This window comes from Barbus barbus (assembly GCF_936440315.1).
Source record: "Barbus barbus genome assembly, chromosome: 47".
NCBI classification, from domain to species: Eukaryota; Metazoa; Chordata; class Actinopteri; order Cypriniformes; family Cyprinidae; genus Barbus; species Barbus barbus.
Genome location: NC_136725.1, coordinates 22,350,523 through 22,368,123, shown reverse-complemented (window position 1 = coordinate 22,368,123; position 17,601 = coordinate 22,350,523). Strand labels below are relative to the sequence as shown.

Genomic DNA, 17,601 nt, shown 5'->3' with positions numbered 1-17,601 from the left:
TTACCTTCCTTAATTTAATTTTACGATCATCTCTCGAATATGAGTACATGTGATTCATAGAATGAACATATGAACAGAAATGATCTTGAATGATCTTGAACTTGCACTCAATTGAATGGTTTCAGTTCTCTGCCTTGTAAACGATTCCTAATTAATGTCATTATATAAAAGATTACTAATCATAATTTAGAACAGCAAGCTGCAAGAACAGCTTACATTTTCAAAAACCTGCAGTACTCGAACAAGAAAAAGTGCATACTCCTGCTCAGACCCTGACGTGACGCTAAGCACTTTTCCGCGTCAAATACCAGATCAAATCTGAGAGTATGCACAATTTATAAATAAGGCCCCTTATGTTGCTTTTTACTCTAAAGTATTTAGCAGCAGGATGTTACTAACAATGTCATCATATCATTACAAGGTTCTAGGAACCCAGTGGCCGGAAACATTGCCCAAGCACTACACTGTCAAACTTTTTTTCTCTCCCAGATTTATGACCGTTTCAGTGTTTGTCTGAACAGTCTTTCATCAATTGTAAAATGCAGAAAGGTCCAACCTTCTTTACACAGTGGTTTAAACTAATTAATTTAACGCCAGACACTGGCCTACCATCATTATCCAGACTAATCCAGTGGAGCTAATTTCTCCATTTAGAGCTGCTTAGTGCCGTATCTAATAATGCTAATCTTGGTTCTATACTTAAGAGAGAAGCAGGATGGGGGTAGGGGTAAATATGTGTGTGCTTCTACAAAATGGGTTCAGCGTGTTTATTGTATAAACCACTGAAAAAATACAGGCATATTTTTATAGGCATTTTTTTTTTTTACCATCTGATAACATCTCTGTACCTTGGAAACACCACTACTTTTTTATGGAAAGAAGAACGTTGAACTATAAAAACACAATGTCAATATGAGAAAATCGGTCAGTTATAGGTTAAATGGTCTAATCAGCTAATTATACACTGAAAAAAAAAGATAGAATACTGTAACTTTTACAAACTTACCAAATGGGTGTAGAGCTGTAGATATGCCTACCATGACTGAGAATTTACAGTTTTGATTTCTTTTTTGATTAAAGTGGTAGCTAATAGCAAATTACCACAGTATCTGTCGTTGGTCGGCAATAACCGTACAGTACTTGTATATTTTGGTGGCAACTATGGTAGCTTGCTGTAATCAACTAAACTCATTGCACTGAGCAATCCTGTAGTCTATAAGAAAATATCTTCTCATCTTTAGATGTATAAGGTGTTTTGGATTTTGCATAATAAGACTAAACAGGTTTTTTCTAGAACTAACAAAAACATTAGTTATTTTAATGTTAATTGCACAACACCTCAATCTAAGAAAAAAATGCTTCCTTAAACCTTGACAACAGCAATACACTGATTGTATCATTATATTTATGCTAAATCCAGGAATTAACTAGTGAAAAGAGATATTACTATTCCTATACTATCCGTATTTCTCACATGCAGTTAAAAAGGGAGGTTTAGTTTATGAATTTGGTAACACTTCAGATTAGGGAACACTATTCACTACTAACTAGTTGCTTATTAGCATTACTAGAATATTGTCTGTTTATTAGTACTTAAAAAGCATACATTAATGCATGATTATATTCTAGATCCCTTATCCCGACATAATTACCGCAACTACCACTTTACTTTTTTTTTTTTTTAGGAAAAACTTTAATATATTCAGTTATATTCAGTCAGACACAAAGTCAATTCGAGTTTTGCTTTCCTTTTTATGACATCATAAACATTATATTGATGACAGTGACTAGTTTGATTCAATGAGTTACAAACTGAGATTATGAAGAACATGAAACCTTATTCCACAGAAAACAGTGCAACTTAAGCAAAAAAAATAACAGATGAGAGAGAAAAAAGAAACATTTGCCACACACCTTTGACATTTACGTGTTTTCATTCAACAAACTATTGGATTGGATTTCTTCGAATGTCATAAATGTGAAAGTGAAACAACTTAACATTATACTCTGGTTCACCGTAGTATTCTGCTATGAAAACAGTCAAGATTCATTACGCAGCAGATTACATGACCTGAACACATCTCTGTGCAATTTAAGAACAAATTAAAAGGAACAACTTTTTCGCCCCCGTCCTTCCCCACCCCCAAATCTCACCACTTTTATCGAGTTCTCATTCGTACGCTCCCCTCAACACAATTTTGACACGCTTCGACACCCAGAGGCTGAGAAGTCACGGGTCTTTCTGCCGAAGGTGAAATGCGGCTGGGATGCTCCGCGGGGGACCGAGAGTGAGGGTGGACTGGCGGGGACTCAGATTGGGGGAAACGGTTTTGGAGGAGTGGGCAAAGGAGAAACAAGGGAAACGCGCCCATGCGATATCAGTCCACTGGCCGCTTCTCACCATGTTTCTTTGTAAACTCTTCTGCGTTCTTAAAGAATTTTTTACGGTCTTTTGAATATTCCTCCGCCAGGTCGGCCCTCAGCGGGTGTTCTGGTTGGGGGTCGTTGACGAGGGCGATGAGAGACTGGATTACTGGTGAAAGAGGGGGGAAAACATATTTAATGCCAATATTACGAGTGCGAGGCGGATAAAAGGGCCCAGAGACTATACCTTGGTCAGTTTTGGTTGCAGGTTTCCAGTTCTCAGCACTTATGACCGGCAGACATACCTGACCCTTCTCATCAATGTTCGGGTGGTAGATCTTGGTTTTAAAAGTGATCTTGGGAGGTTTAAAGGGGTATTCTGCAGGGAATGTGATCTCAATCCGGAACGCACCTTTGTCGTATGGAGGGTTGTCCTGAAAAAGAAAATGGGGCGCATGCGAAATGGTTAAATCGAGAGAAGATGGTGATATTTTTATGCATGCAATTAATGCAAAAAACTTACAGGAACAATGAGTCCTTGCCAGGTCAGAATGTTTGACTCATCCACCAGAATGTTGCGGAAATTTTTCATTCCAGACTTGCGGATTTCATCAAGTTCCTGTTAAACACAGTATATATGATGGTACAAAGAAACCTGATACTTCTCGAATTGCTGAGAGATTTGAGAAACCACAAAGTGAGAACAAAATACTTTCGGTTTCACTGTGGTCCTGTGAACAATTCTCATCGACACTTAAATCTAGTTATATTTGCATTGTAAAATTTAAATTTTCATTTAAATCTGTTAAAATGGCACAAATTCAGGCAAAATACTGAGAAATGTTATTTTTATGTCTTGAACATTTAACAGGCTGCGAAGCCCAAGAGTTTGAACAATGAATGTAATCATTAAAAACTAAAAGACCTCATATATTTATAAAAAAATACCATTAATCTTAAAAAGATCTGGTCAAGTACAAATGATTTAAAGGAAGAAAACAGACATACTTCCTGTTTCGCTTTCTCATAGTATCACAAATGACACTAAAACCGCGCAGAAAACGTCATCTGTTATATTAAACTAGATAATATTCATTATATCTCAAAGTGACCGCTATTTTGGATTTGATCTTACTTGATAAACTTACAGATAATGTAGTTGTTGTCTTATATACTAAACATCATCTGTTTTAACAGACATGCAAACGTTTATTCTGAAGCACACCGTCAGTTAGACTCACCCAGACCAAGGATGATCTTATTTGAGCTTTATCTGGCTGTTTATTTCCATTATATGTGTAAAATCGAACTACGGCTAAGATCGTTAGCTTCTTCCTCATCACCCTCGTCACATTTCACACCACAGTGCTCTAAAGTTTCAGCTTTCCGCCCAACCGTGATTCAAGTTCGCATTATTCCTATTCACGGAGGTAAAGCGAGTAAAATCGCTATTTAGTATGCATAAAAGCAGATTTTTCGGAATATTTACCTTATGCAGTCGCCTGCTCGCCGCCATCTTTGATTTGACTTTACCCACAATGCAAAGCGCGTAGAATTCTCCTCAGTTACTTCAAATAAATGAATAAAATTAATAAAAGATCATTTGTGCATCATGTGTGACAAATACAGTGTTATTTTACCATCATTGGAATGATATTAATTTTATAGTGTTCTTTTTTTAAATAATTGTTGTGTTTATTTTAAGTATGTCTGCATAGTTTTCATTCATTTTAATTTCAGTTTTAGTTATTATACTACATCAGGTTTTTATTTTATTTCATTTAAAGTTTATACCTATTATTTCAGGCAATGTGTGTGTATATATATATAAATATACACACTATATTGCCAGAAGTATTGGGTCACCCCTTTCTAATGAACATGTTTGACTACTTTAGTAATTTCTATGAGTACAAATCTTAATGTTTAAGCATATAATGATATTCTAGGGAATTGCTTCTAATTTTATAGCAACAGTTTGGACAGGACCCTTTTCTATTCTAACATGACAGTGTCTCTGTGTATAAGACACGGTTCAAAAAGACATGATTGATTCAGTCAGTGTGGAAGAACTTGACTGGTCTGCAGAAAGCCAAGTCCTGATCCCAGCTGAACTCCTCTGGTGTGACTTTAAATGCAGACCTTGAGCCAAAAACTCATTAAACACCAATTTTGAGATTCATCTTTCCACACTGAGGACGACTGAGGGACTCATATGCAGCTATTACAGAAGCTTCAAACACTCACTGATGCTCCAGAAGGAAAAGCCATGCATTAAGAGCTGGGGGTGAAAACTTTTGAACATAATTTTTCTTATTAAGTATCATATTTTTTCTTCCTTTAGTACTGCCCTTCAGAAGCTACAGAAGACATTTAAATGTTTCCCAGAAGACAAAATATGTTCAATTTACCCTGATCTTCAAATTCAATGGCTCTTAATGCATGTTTTTTCCTTCTGGAGCATCAGTGAGTGTTTGAAACCTCTGTAATAGCTGCATATGAGTCCCTCAGTCGTCCTCAGTGTGGAAAGATGGATCTCAAAATCATACAGTCATTGTTGGAAAGGGTTCAAATACACAAAAATGCTGGAAACCCAAAGAATTTGTGGGAGCTGAAGGATTTTTCTGAAGAACAGCAGGCAGTTTAACTGTTCAGGACAAACAAGGGACTCATGAACAACTATCACTAAACAAAAAAAAAAAACACAGCTTTGGATCGTTCAGGTAACAACACAGTATTAAGAATCAAGGGGATGTAAACTTTTGAACGGGGTCATTTTTATAAATTCAACAATTATTTTCTCTTGTGGACTATATGTAAACATCTTTTATGTGAAATATCTTATTCAGGTCAGTATTAAACAATAACATGCATTTTACATGATCCCTCTTATTTTGGTAAAATAATTAACATTTTGCAGATTCTGCAAAGTGTATGTAAACTTTTGACTGTATGTATGTATATATATATATATATATATTGTAATTATATAAATATTTATTTAGCCATCAGTAATATCTGCTGCTACTTCCTCAATTGTGGTTACAATTTAATTAGTTTTATAAGCGTGTTAATGTTATTTTATCTGACATACAGTTGGCAGTACAATGTAAAGAATACACATAATGTTAACAGATTAGACAACTGAAAATGCAGTTTTTAAGACGACAACCATTCTAAATATTATAAATATTACATCTATATATATATATGTTATATATAAGGAGATACATATTCTTTGCATAAAAAGTAGGCTGCAATAATCTACTTCAACATGAGAAAGTAAAGCAAGACGAGTCCACTAGAGGGTATAAGAGCACTTTAATAATGCTGCACAATCTGACCCAGAACAATAATACCTCAGCTGGGGATCAACTTAAGCCTGTTATTTTAGGCCACACATGTCTACTTATTGTAGTAGCCTATATGTAATTAAAAAAAAGAAACATTTCCAAAACTGAAAGAAAAAATAGAAAGTAAAGGGAATTTTTTATCTTGGCATACATATTTCCTTTTCTTTCTTTTTTTTTATATTTCCTTTTCTATACGTGTATACTTCCTTTTTCTAAACTTTCTACATTTCCTAATGTTTAACATAGTTTCACTTCTACTGCTGTAACAACATGTTAACGAATTTCAACGGAAATTTCTTTACAAACCTGCTGTTCCTGTTTGTCTCTCAAAACACCAGGGGCTTGAAAACCAGAAATATTGAGCAAACAAACCAGCAAAACAGTCTAGCCTCAGCCAGAGATATAATATTAAGATAAAGTTTGACTTAACCATTAAAAAAACAACTATTCTTGTAAACATGGTTAATTCTTTTGTCAGTAAAATCTCTGTACAAGTGTCATTTGTATTAAATAAGTGTTCTTGTAATTTAATTTATATATATCAAGATGTAGGCCTACACAATTAACTAATAGCTTTTTAATTTAGAAATTTTAAATGATGTGAAAATAATAATAATAATAAAATTTAAACTTTTTGAAATCAGTCTTTAATATCAGAATGACATGTTTTCCTAACAATAATGTGCAAAGACATAAAAGACCCCTACAACGTCAAGATGCATAGCTGACATATTATAGACTTTTTTAACATTAATATTTTAGGCTACAATTAATATAAATGTATATGGCTAAATAGGTAAATGCTTCAAAAGAATATCAATCTTTAGAAATTGCTAATGATCTAACAGTACTGACTCTATCAGATGAGAATACAAACACTTGAACTAGTTTGAGCTGAATAATGACACTATTGTCTTCCGCACAGCTGTACTTGATTAACTTTGCAATCATTAACAGTTATTTTCGTGTTTATTATGGTGAAGCTGCGTTGAAAACATCTGTAGGTTATTGTATAAAGCACTATATATAAATGTGCACTGTATATATATATATTAATATTAATTATTAATATTTTATTTGAGTTTTTCCACTTTGTTTAATGTGTTACTTGTTTTTAAGTGAAATTAACAGGCAGTTTCTGAGTGAAAACTGTTTCTGTGCCAATGTATTTTCAGTGTATTTGAGAGGCTGTTTTAACCACATTTTCCCCTTAAATTTTAAAAGTACACGCATACAAGTACAAATATTCCATGCATGTATATTTGAATCTAGTCTACTATACTAGAATGAGAAATGAGAGCAACCCCTGAGCATGATGAAGATGCACACACACACACACACACACACACACACAGTAGCATTTGGTTGTAAATGTGGCAGCAGCAGTGGCAGGTCATGGCACGTTACACCATCTCAGCAGCAGCAGCCCTGGGCTGTTTAGGCAAATGAGAGTGTGTGGCTGGCAGAGGCAGGGCATTTACCCTCTCCCCCCCTCGCTTTACTGCCTCTTATTCAAATTTGGGTCAGGGGTGAGGATTTCTCACGTCACACAAGCTTGCAGGCAAGATGGCGCTCGGAAAGCTGTGAGATGTGAAAACAGAATGACTGTTTGAAGAGCTTCTGTCGATGCATTAAGGTACAGATACTTTATTATTACATACGCGTTTGCTTTTGTGTTGTGAGCGATGTAACGGGGGTTTGTGAGGGGGTTCTTCTCTTGTTTTTTTTTTTTTAAAGAAACACTGATTCCTCCAACATACTGCTCTTATCGCGTGCCCACTGGGCTTTTAATGCACACACAGCGCGAGCGCAGCCTGGCAGGGGCAGATATGTGTGTTTTATCAAAAGCATTGTACCTGTTTCAGCCTGACTTATGCAGTAATCAAATGCAACGTTTAAAAAAAATGAAATACCTGTATACTGCATCTTTATAATTTGCTAAAAATGATTAATTCACACCTTGATGGCAAAACCTGATCAGTGGCCCTTTATGTGGCCAGCATTCCTGTTTCACCCCTCCTTCAGTGTGTGTTTTACCTTAACGTGTATAATGCTCATAATGAATATTTGTGCATCGTTAATGCATGCATTAAACTATCGCGTTTAACATGTATACTGTTCGTATATAATAATGTTTTGCATTGTTAATCCAAACATTAATGAAGATTTTAGGTTGACCGTGATTGTTTCATTAAATACACAAAAGCAAACCGCTGTTTATGAGTGGAAAGCTGATTTTTTTTTAGTGGTATCTGTCGAGTCTTGTCTGCTGTCTATTTGTGTGCTTGTACATTCAGATCATCATGACTAGGTGGTGTTATGAAGCAATAACTGGATAATTAGTTTGTTTCTTTTGCAGTAATGAGGCATATGAGTCATGCAAACATGAAGATGGGTAACTTTTCACCCAATGTTGTGGTTTTATGCTACAGTTTATATGGGGAAGTATTTTAGGTGTTGTGACAGCTTACCTTTGCCTCAGTCACTGTAGTTTGGCAAGCATTGCAGTGAAGATTTTTGCTGTTTGCAAGTAGATCCCTCTTTATGAGGACAATATCCTAGGTGCTATGTTGTTTTGCTTTATTAAGTGCATTTAAGGGTCTAAAGTGCTTTTGTGGTTGTAATCATCATGGCTCTGATTATTTAAATGATGCATAAATGTTATAATAAATGATCTATCTCTTGAGGAGAGCTTGAAGGACCCTTTTAATCTCATCCATTTTAATGGGCTGGGGGAGGGGGCTTGTTTTACAGTGGTTGGTAGGTTTAGATCAGTGCCACACCATTAAAGAAACTCCCTTTCTGGGTGACCGTTTCCTTGAATGAGGCGTAGAGTTACATTTAACCAAAGATATGGCCATTTTGTGTAAGGAAATCCTGTTAGGAGTCTTGTGCATGCTGTCGTGATGAATGTTTTTAAGGTAAGCAAACCTGCAGATGCATGCTTTGCTTTGCTTTCCTTTGGCGCTGATGTTGAGGTCCATGGTCCAGTGAGGCTTATCTTCAAACTGTAGAGTTTGCTTCCAAATGCTTCTCGACGAGCTCGGGCTGGCCTTGTCGTAATTGTTTTGTTGTCCTTTACAAAGGTCAGAGAAAACGAGGATAAAAGATGTGTTTAATAGATGTAGTGGCATTCATGTTAAGATCTAATCAATACTCTTATGAAAGGAAGCTTTGGGTTCTGCTTTGAATAATGCAGATGATCAGATCTATTGAGTGAGTGGGGTGGGAACACGCTTGAAGACAGTTTATTTAGAGTCATTATCATTGAGAAGATCGTTATGAATTGTGTTGTGGGTTTGCATTTAGATTGAAATCTTATTTCACACCCAGCTGAGTATTTGTTTCGCTTTAAGAGGAGCACAATCTTTTCCTCTTCTTCATGAAATTTACAATGTTTTTGACCGCTTTATCTGTTCATCAAGTCATGCCACTTGTACTTGTCTAGTACTGTCTGGTTTTACTTTTTTCTTTTTAAATTACCCTCATGTTTTATAACAGGAAAATGGGTATAAACCTTGTTTGAAATAATTAACTTGGGTCTATTTCTGTTCTTCACCACAATATAGTTTAACCCTTTTAGGCCAGTTTAGATGTGTACATGTCTGAATGCATGCATTGTGTACGTGTTGCTTTAAGGCATCACCCCATGTCTGAAATCTTGTCTAACATGCTTGGCATGTTTATTGACTAGATCCTTTTAACCTGGAACCTTTTAACCACTTCTTGGGCAAAACAGACATTACATGATTGCGTTGGGACGAATACGATGTGATTTATCTGTGAGGGTTGTTCCAGGGTTGCCCAATCTGGTTAAGTGGTTGTTTTTGTGCCAGATTCCCTAATTCTTGATTTCCATTAGAGAAATGTTACATCAAGCATGTTGTGTGGTCTTTGGGTTCAGTCATTTAGTTTTTTTAATTAAATGTGTAACATGCAAGTGCATTTGAAACAGGTTTGTGAGAATGAGGTCTTTTGATGTCTTCGGACAATTTTTAGGCATTATGAGTCTAATTTCTCAGGTATTCTGCAACTTTCATCCCAGCCCACAAATGACATGCACGTGAACCCAGATGCACTTTTAGCTTATCTGCAAAATATACAGCAGTGCATGTCTGGACAAATGTAAGAAATGTCCTGCAGGTTTCAAACGGTAGCCTTTGAAAGCAATAGTGTAATTGTAGTCCAAGTTGACTTTTTGTCAGAATTGATTTAATGCATGATTGCTTCATGTTGCAAATAAAAAATCTCACCGTACACTAATTTTTGAACATTAATTTTCTGATGTGTCAGATTCTAGATTTAATGGTTGAATACAGAGAGAAGCTAGTCTGTTTGTGCAGTTGTTTTCTCATCACCGTTAAAAAGACTTTACGCCTGATTTTGGAAATAAAATCCCATCCTTCATTTAGCACAAATAGGGCATAACATTGAATGAAAAGCACACGGGCAGTGGACAAAGGCCTTGAATTCTTCAGATAAGTGATACTATGTTATCTCTTAGTTGAGGTCGTTCATCAGATTATTTGGATCAGGTTTGCTTGGCTTCCAAGTAGGCTCGGATCTCTTGAGGCTGGTGGTTACAGTAAGCACTTAGATCTTAATGTTTTTGGGCACAATCTATGGAAGTGTCACTTACCAAGTTAACCTACCTGATATTATTAAAACCCAATTTTCAGCAGTGTTTTTGGAGATTTTAGTGCATCTTAAATCTTCACTGAAAAATTCAGGCACTTTAAAAATGGAAAGTGTTTGTGGTTGTATTTTGTTCTTAATTTACTGCAGGTTAAATATTATATGACTATGCATTTGTTTTGCCAATGCCCTCTTTCATATGAGCAAAATTGCTCTGTGTTTTTATGGCATTAAGACAATAAAATCAGGGCCCCAGGGGTCCGTGCCACTGGATAAGCTTGTTTATGAGGTTAAGTGCAGTCCTTGCCAGACTTGTTTACCCGTGTTGTTACTGGCCGCTTTTGCACTTTGACTTTATTTTCAGACGACAATCTCTCTGATTAGAGCAGTTGTTTCATCTCTGGGACGGGTCTGCTGTTTTTTTGTGGAGGGATTGGAATGTCAGCAAAGCAATTGAAAGACCAGCAGCATCTTATCAAAACTTGTGTGCAACTTTTAGATAAATGTGTTTCTTAAACGTCTTTTGTTTTTTGAGCAGTGGGTTTTTGTTGCTATCAGTGTTTGCCCAAACAGTTGTGGTTTATCGTTATCTCTGCAGTTCTTTTGACTGTGCTTGAGGCCTATAAATACCCTGAGAGATGGTATCATGCTATAGGGTTTAGTTTTAGGGCTGGGCATACTGGTTTTTATGAGACAAGTAAATGGAGACTGTCATTTTGAAGATTTCAGGGTTCAGACTTGTATAGCTACAAGTTGTTTATTTTTTTTGCATTAACTATTCTTCAATCCGTGTTTTTTTTTTTTTTTGCTTTTTTAATGTATCATATTGGTGGGATTTAAATATCTTGTAAAATACATTACATATTTATTTTTTCACACCTTGCTGAGTCATCATTTGTCTGCTTTTAAGCAGTCTTAAACTGAAAATTCCGCTGACTGATTGGTTTCCTGTCCCCATTATTGGTTTTGGCTCAGTTGTACATTTGCCATCATGAATTAGCTATAAATAGTTAATCTGAGATAGACTGACTTGGAACAACTGATAGGCTAAATATTCAGCATGGTACATAAACAGAAATGTAGACACCTTTTAGACCTATTTTAAGCATGGTATTTATGGATTTTGTTGAGTCTAATATGCAAGAGTAAGCTTTTACAAAAATCCAGTACAAAAAAATAATAGTTTTCAATTGGGTGTTCCACAGGGACAGGTACTCCACCCATGCTAATTTGTGTTGTTAATTGTTCATAAACGAGGCATTGAATAACCACAACGCTGTGAATGTGAAAATGTCTGGGCATTGTGCAAAGGTAAATCCCTGTTTTTCCCTTTGACACGCCAGTCTCGGCTGGTCTAAGGGGCAGAAACCTTGTTTGCCGCATTACAAAGATTCTGCTGCAAGCCGTGGCCTGTTCATCCTGTGGAAAGGGTGCTGGTTTACCTGTTTCCCACCACACCCTTGGTGATATCCCAGCTCAGGTTTCAAGCTGTCTGTCACACAAGCTAGTCGGTGACGTCCACTAGCCTTTTTCACCCAACCCCCATATGACAACAAAGGGACTGACCCTGGAGGCTGGCATTAATGACTGCTGGCAGGAACGTTAAGCCTTAGTGGACACCCTCAGAAGAAAAGAAATTGCATTACTGTTCAAACCTTTTATCCCTTCTCTGCTTTTAGCTGAAAGTTGAGAATTTTTACACACTTGATGAATAAGATGCCTACTTAAAATGCAACTTAGATGCATACTATGAGAAGGCCTTTTTCCACAAGCATTCTCTGGCAGAAGAAACCAAATTTTCCGTAGTCTTGATTTGTTTAAATTCAGAACACAGAATTTCTTAAGAGTTTATTTAAGACTTGTTTATGTGGATTTGCTTGAGCATAAAAGTTGTGGTTTTCAGTTCATGCCTGTTAGCTGATCTCATCTATATTCTATGTGTTCCAAAACATTGATAGTTAATTTTTAGCAGCTCTGTACATTTAATGTTTACACTCATTATTTGTTAGTAAAATGTGACTGACTGTAGCATTGCACTGGGTTTTGTCCAATCAGATGCACTATCCAACAGGAATGACCCTCCCCCTGTGATTGGCCAGCAAGTAGCAATAGCTGTGTTGTAACTATTGCCTGTTTAAAATAAGGATTGGGTGTTTCAATATGCCATGCCCAACTGTGAATACAAAACCAGAAAATCAGTAAAGTGTCAGCAAAAAAGGTCACTTGGTGTGAACTTTCTAGTACGTGTTTGATGTAGGACATAAAACTATATGGATTTTTTTCCATTACAATGCATAACAGTGTTTTTTCTCTTTTAGGTTTCATAGGTGAAGAAAAAGAAGTTGGAAATGGAATTGCCAAATCATGCCAAACAATTGCTGCTGCAGCTAAACCAACAAAGAGCCAAAGGTTATCTGTGTGATGTGATCATAGTAGTAGAAAATGCCCTTTTTCGGGCCCACAAGAACATCCTGGCAGCCAGCAGTATCTATTTCAAATCCCTTATCCTTCATGACAACTTGATTAACCTCGACACGGACATGGTCAACCCGTCGGTTTTCCGGCAGGTTCTGGACTTCATTTATACTGGCAAGCTTTTGTCGTCTGATCAGTTCAGTGACCACAATTTCAATTCCCTTCTAACGGCAGCAAGCTACCTCCAGCTTCATGACCTGGCTGCCCTCTGCAGGAAGAAGCTCAAGCGTAATGGGAGATCCCTTCTTAATAAACCAACCACACCTACCAATGGAAGAACGTCTAGGAACCAAAGGCTGTCCTCTACACCTGTAACTCCAAACCAAATGTCAGGGTTAAAAGACAGTGAGAAGACAAAGAGGCATGAGGAGCTACTCAAAGGCGACTTGTCTGAGGACGAGATGTTTGTGAGAAACACCCACTGTGCAACCTCAGCAAATTCTCTCAGTCCCTCAACGAGTAAAAATGGAAGCAATGGCAGTTGTGGCATGCAGGAACTTGGCCTAGACCTTTCCAAGAAAAGCCCCTCAGGGAGCACAGCTACTGAAGAAGTAAGTCCCAGCAGCATCCCACAAGAATCACCTCAATCTGCCTCAGAATCCACAGCCAACAGTGCCTCATTTGATGAGAACACCAACACGCAGAACCTCACAGCTGGAGAGCCCATGGAGCTGGGCGGAGGAGAATGCGAAGAGAGCCAACCGCCTCCGGACATCGAACAGCATAAAAGTTCCCGGCAGGTCGCCCGGCAGAGGCGGCAACCCAAGAGTGAAGGCAACAAGAGTGAAGCTGCAGAACGAGGAACTTTACCCAACGGAGTTGTCAAAAGATTGAAGGTGTCTGGGGAGAGGCTCCCTGGTGGAGGAAATGGCAATTCTGAAGTATCCTTCCAGTGTAAAGATGATGAGGAAGGCTTGGAGAACGGACGGGAGCAAAGTGAAGAGAGTGGACAGAGCGAGAGTGAAGGTGGGCGGAATAGCGCCAATTATGTCTACCGCCAGGAAGGCTTTGAGCCTGCCCTTGGTGATAACCTTTACGTTTGCATCCCCTGTGGCAAAGGCTTCCCGAGCTCCGAGCAACTGAATGCCCATGTGGAGACCCACACAGAGGAAGAGTTGTACATCAAAGAGGAGGAGGATGATTCCTATCCAAAGGAAGATGAAGTAGAAGCGGAAGACTTGTCTTCACAAATAAACCGTGTCCATGGCGCCGAGTCACGTCGTTTCAGCTGCTCGGTCTGCAACAAGAGCTACAAAGATCCAGCCACTCTTCGACAACACGAGAAGACCCACTGGCTCACCCGTCCCTTCCCCTGCAACATCTGCGGCAAGATGTTCACCCAACGTGGCACCATGACCCGCCACATGCGCAGCCACCTGGGGCTGAAGCCATTCGCCTGTGAGGAGTGCGGCATGCGCTTTACCCGCCAATACCGGCTCACGGAGCACATGCGTGTTCACTCAGGTGAGAAGCCGTACGAATGTCAGCTATGTGGGGGCAAATTTACCCAGCAGCGGAACCTCATTAGCCACCTACGAATGCATACCTCCCCGTCATAAGCCAAAGACACCTTGAACAGGAAACCCTCAGCATAAAGAGTCAATGCACACCTCTTCCTTTTGAAGTACACTGCAAGGAGCCGATAACCCAAAGCAGGATTCTCTTCTGCTGTAAATTACAGGAGGAGCCTTTCAAACAACGAGCCCAAACAATGGAAAGAATAAACCAATCGGTATGAGTTTATGGGCATATTAATTTTTTTTTTCTTCTTTGTTGAATTTTGCTGTGAATGTAAAACTGGGGTAACTAATGCTGTTGTATGATTCCTTGGGATATTGTGACCACTCTCAGCCACTGCAATCCATGCATTGCTTTCACGAGTCCGTGTGGTCTGCCTGATTGTTTAGGTTTTTTTTTGGGTATCCCAGAAATATTCCTCCTTAACATTCTTGGTCCTTGATAAAGTATCACTCTCGAGAGTTCTGGTGGTATATTTTATGTAAAACTCTCAGCAAAGTTTGGGCTTGTACTGACCAAGTTATTCTATACACAAAGGTTCTAATTCTTTGAAGTGTCTCCTAAGAGTCTCAAAGTTAGTGTTGTCAGACATACAAGATGGCTTGTCTGTCGTCATTTAAGTGGTGTTTCATAGAAGCTTTGTGCATCCAACCAAACATTTCCCAGTATACCTACTCTGCACATCACATCCATTGGCTTAATTTGAGGTGTAGCTGGAAAACAGGGTCTTTGTAAGCTTTTTTTACTGTGGTTGATGATTCGGTGATCAGATTTAGCATGGATTTACCCTAATATACCCTGCTCCTACATCTGGATGCAAGCCAATGGCAAAGTGGTGACGAGAGGCCATGGGCGTCTTTTTTGTCGTTTACTCACATAGTATATAGGGGTTTACTCTCAAAGAAAAGCCAAACTTAAAGGTACTTGTTTTTAGATTTCTTTAGATAACTTATTGATATGCTTCTGTGAATGTTTTAACTGGAATTTTTTTCCTTTATTTCTTTGGGATCAGAGAGAGTTGGGTGATGGGTTGGGCAGGGTTCATTGTAGTGATCTTGAACTTCAGAAATTCTGTCGGTACTGTTATTTTTCACTTTTTTTGATTACGTATCTTCCCTTCACTGAACAAGACGAGTCCGTACGGTCTTGTCTCATTGCTACCTCTTAATTAAGAACAATACATTAATTGGAACTATGGAGGTCTCTGAATATAGATGTATAAAGTTTGCTGAGGCTTTCAAAGTAGTTGTAACCTGCCCATCAACAAAGGTTTTAAGTTTTAATAGCATTAATGTAGAGAATAGCTTCTTTGGGCGCATGTATTTAAGGTATTGAGAGTTTTATGTCAGAGAAATCCAAAGAGAAATTTAATATTGGGGAGAATGGCTTACCAACAAATGTTTCCTGTAGAATATCCCTACCAAAGTTTTTAGATTGCATTGCAGGAGGTAAGGATGTACTTTTGTCTTTTAGTTCTTGACGAAGAGCAATGTAGTGGGATGTTAGTTTGTACTTGACATTTTACTAAACCAATGAACTTCTTCTGGTGGTTGGTGGGCCGCTGGCTTTCCATTTTTGAAGTTTACAGTAGTTTTTCAAGAGTGTCTTTTGGATTCTTTCTTTGTCTGCAGAGAGTCTTTGAAGAACTTCAGAAGGACTAATTTATTTTAGTTCAGACCAAGAGAAAACCGCATAGCAAGTATCGTAGGTTCTTGTTTTACATGTTGACCACACTTGGAAAGCTTACTGAATGAGGAGGAATTGATGCACTGGATTGCTTATTAGCCATCAGCCCCAAATAAAACCTTGTTCTAAAACCATTCTAAATGACATGGCATCAAGTAAAAACCCTTATCATTTACTAATTTGAGATATTATGTAAAGTATGCATGTTGAAAAGAATTTAAGGTTATTCAAAATGCTGGTAATTGTGTCGGGTGAATGTTACATGATCAGTGTTGGGTAGACGCTGATGGATGTATTTATAGTTCAGTGCTGAATTATTTGCTGCCATCTTCATTTCATAACTCAGTTACGGATTAATTATTTCCCCAATCCCAGTGTATCACATTCCAGGAGTAATTTTTAGCCTTCTTAATGTAAAAGTCTTAATGGCATTCCTTTTTTTGGGGATATTTTTTTTCTGGTTCTTTCTCCAAAGTCTTGTGTCTGGGCTTGCTAATGATGAACTTTGGGGTGCAGCTATAGTCGTGTTAACAGAGCAGTGTTTACAGACGCCTTTTTCCTGGAATTCTTTCGGTCTTTAATTTGCCTGCTCAAACTTTTTTTCATTGATTTTTATAGTTGTCTCCATTAGTAATTCAAGTTAGTATACTGAAGACATGTGCAACTCATTCCATTTACACACAGTATTCATGTGATTTCAGCATAGCACCAAAGCTAACCAAAATAGCCAGTTATATTTCACTTTAACCCAATGCAAGTCACCAAAATGTCTTATTTTCTAAGTTGTGCACATCTTGATGTTAGATTTTGTTTTGTTACAGTATAAGTGCGCTCTGGCGTTGATACACCTCAACTCAGGGAGACTTTTTAAATGTTTTTTTGTTGTCAAACATACCGAATAGGATTCCAGGAAAAGGTTCCCATTGATATCTTGCTAATTTACAAGCACTTAATTTGAATACCATCAAAATATGATGTCTTGGGTGATACGAGGCTCTGTTATTGATTCCAGCGTTTGAGACTATAGCTGAGAGAACTGGGAGAGCGGAGAAAAGGATGACAAAGTTTCAAACTGTGACAATAATGTTTCTACTTCAAAGCTTCAGGGATGGTTCTGCATATTTTGAAATGCGGAGCTTTCGACTACATTTGTAAGACTGTCAATACTGTGTCAATTTCTGTATTTTATTGATGAAAAGCAAAACACTAGTTTCCTACGAAATAGATTTTACGAGTGTGTTCCCATTTCAAAAACGCCTTCAAAAAAAACAAAAACAAAAAAAACAAAGCCAGAGATGTGCATGGAAGAGTTTTACTTTTAAGTTCTAGAGTGTTTTTGAACAAAAAAAAAAAAGAAAAAAAAAAAAGCATTCTAGTAAGCGCAAAATGTATAAACGAATAAGATGAAAGCTCATACCCAAATTTTCAGACTATTTTCTAAACCAAAGCACATTTTGAATGATTGATTTGATTGATTGATTGACAGCTTGTCTGACATTTAAAGATACTTGTGTATAATATCTCATTGTTTACATAAACTCTTTACAGTCATAGACCTCAGGTGAGGGGA

The 17,601-nt window shown here is 37.7% G+C and overlaps 2 protein-coding genes across 2 annotated transcripts; one reads left to right on the top strand and one right to left on the bottom strand.

The window, feature by feature from the left end:
* Positions 1-1,560: 1,560 nt before the first annotated feature.
* Positions 1,561-3,900, bottom strand: LOC306865732 (ubiquitin-conjugating enzyme E2 L3-like). The gene is made up of 4 exons (XM_079410494.1): positions 3,854-3,900; positions 2,888-2,983; positions 2,612-2,798; positions 1,561-2,533 (listed from the first exon to the last, which is right to left on the bottom strand). Exons 1-4 carry the CDS (start codon positions 3,878-3,880, stop codon positions 2,379-2,381), a joined length of 465 nt encoding a protein of 154 aa, XP_079266620.1. The 5' UTR covers positions 3,881-3,900; the 3' UTR covers positions 1,561-2,378.
* Positions 3,901-7,261: 3,361 nt separating this feature from the next.
* On the top strand, positions 7,262-17,370 carry LOC306865577 (hypermethylated in cancer 2 protein-like). The gene is made up of 2 exons (XM_079410276.1): positions 7,262-7,353; positions 12,671-17,370. Exon 2 carries the CDS (start codon positions 12,701-12,703, stop codon positions 14,384-14,386), a length of 1,686 nt encoding a protein of 561 aa, XP_079266402.1. The 5' UTR covers positions 7,262-7,353; positions 12,671-12,700; the 3' UTR covers positions 14,387-17,370.
* The last annotated feature ends 231 nt before the right edge of the window (positions 17,371-17,601 follow it).

Bases quoted from the DNA above. Each gene is read 5' to 3' on its own strand.
- LOC306865732 (XM_079410494.1), bottom strand. From the start codon at position 3,880: ATGGCGGCGAGCAGGCGACTGCATAAG. The intron at 2,984-3,853 runs GTAAATATTCCG...TGTGTTTAACAG, and splicing joins CGAGCAGGCGACTGCATAAG to GAACTTGATGAAATCCGCAA. The intron at 2,799-2,887 runs GTAAGTTTTTTG...TTTCTTTTTCAG, and splicing joins GGCAAGGACTCATTGTTCCT to GACAACCCTCCATACGACAA.
- LOC306865577 (XM_079410276.1), top strand. From the start codon at position 12,701: ATGGAATTGCCAAATCATGCCAAACAATTGCTGCTGCAGCTAAACCAA.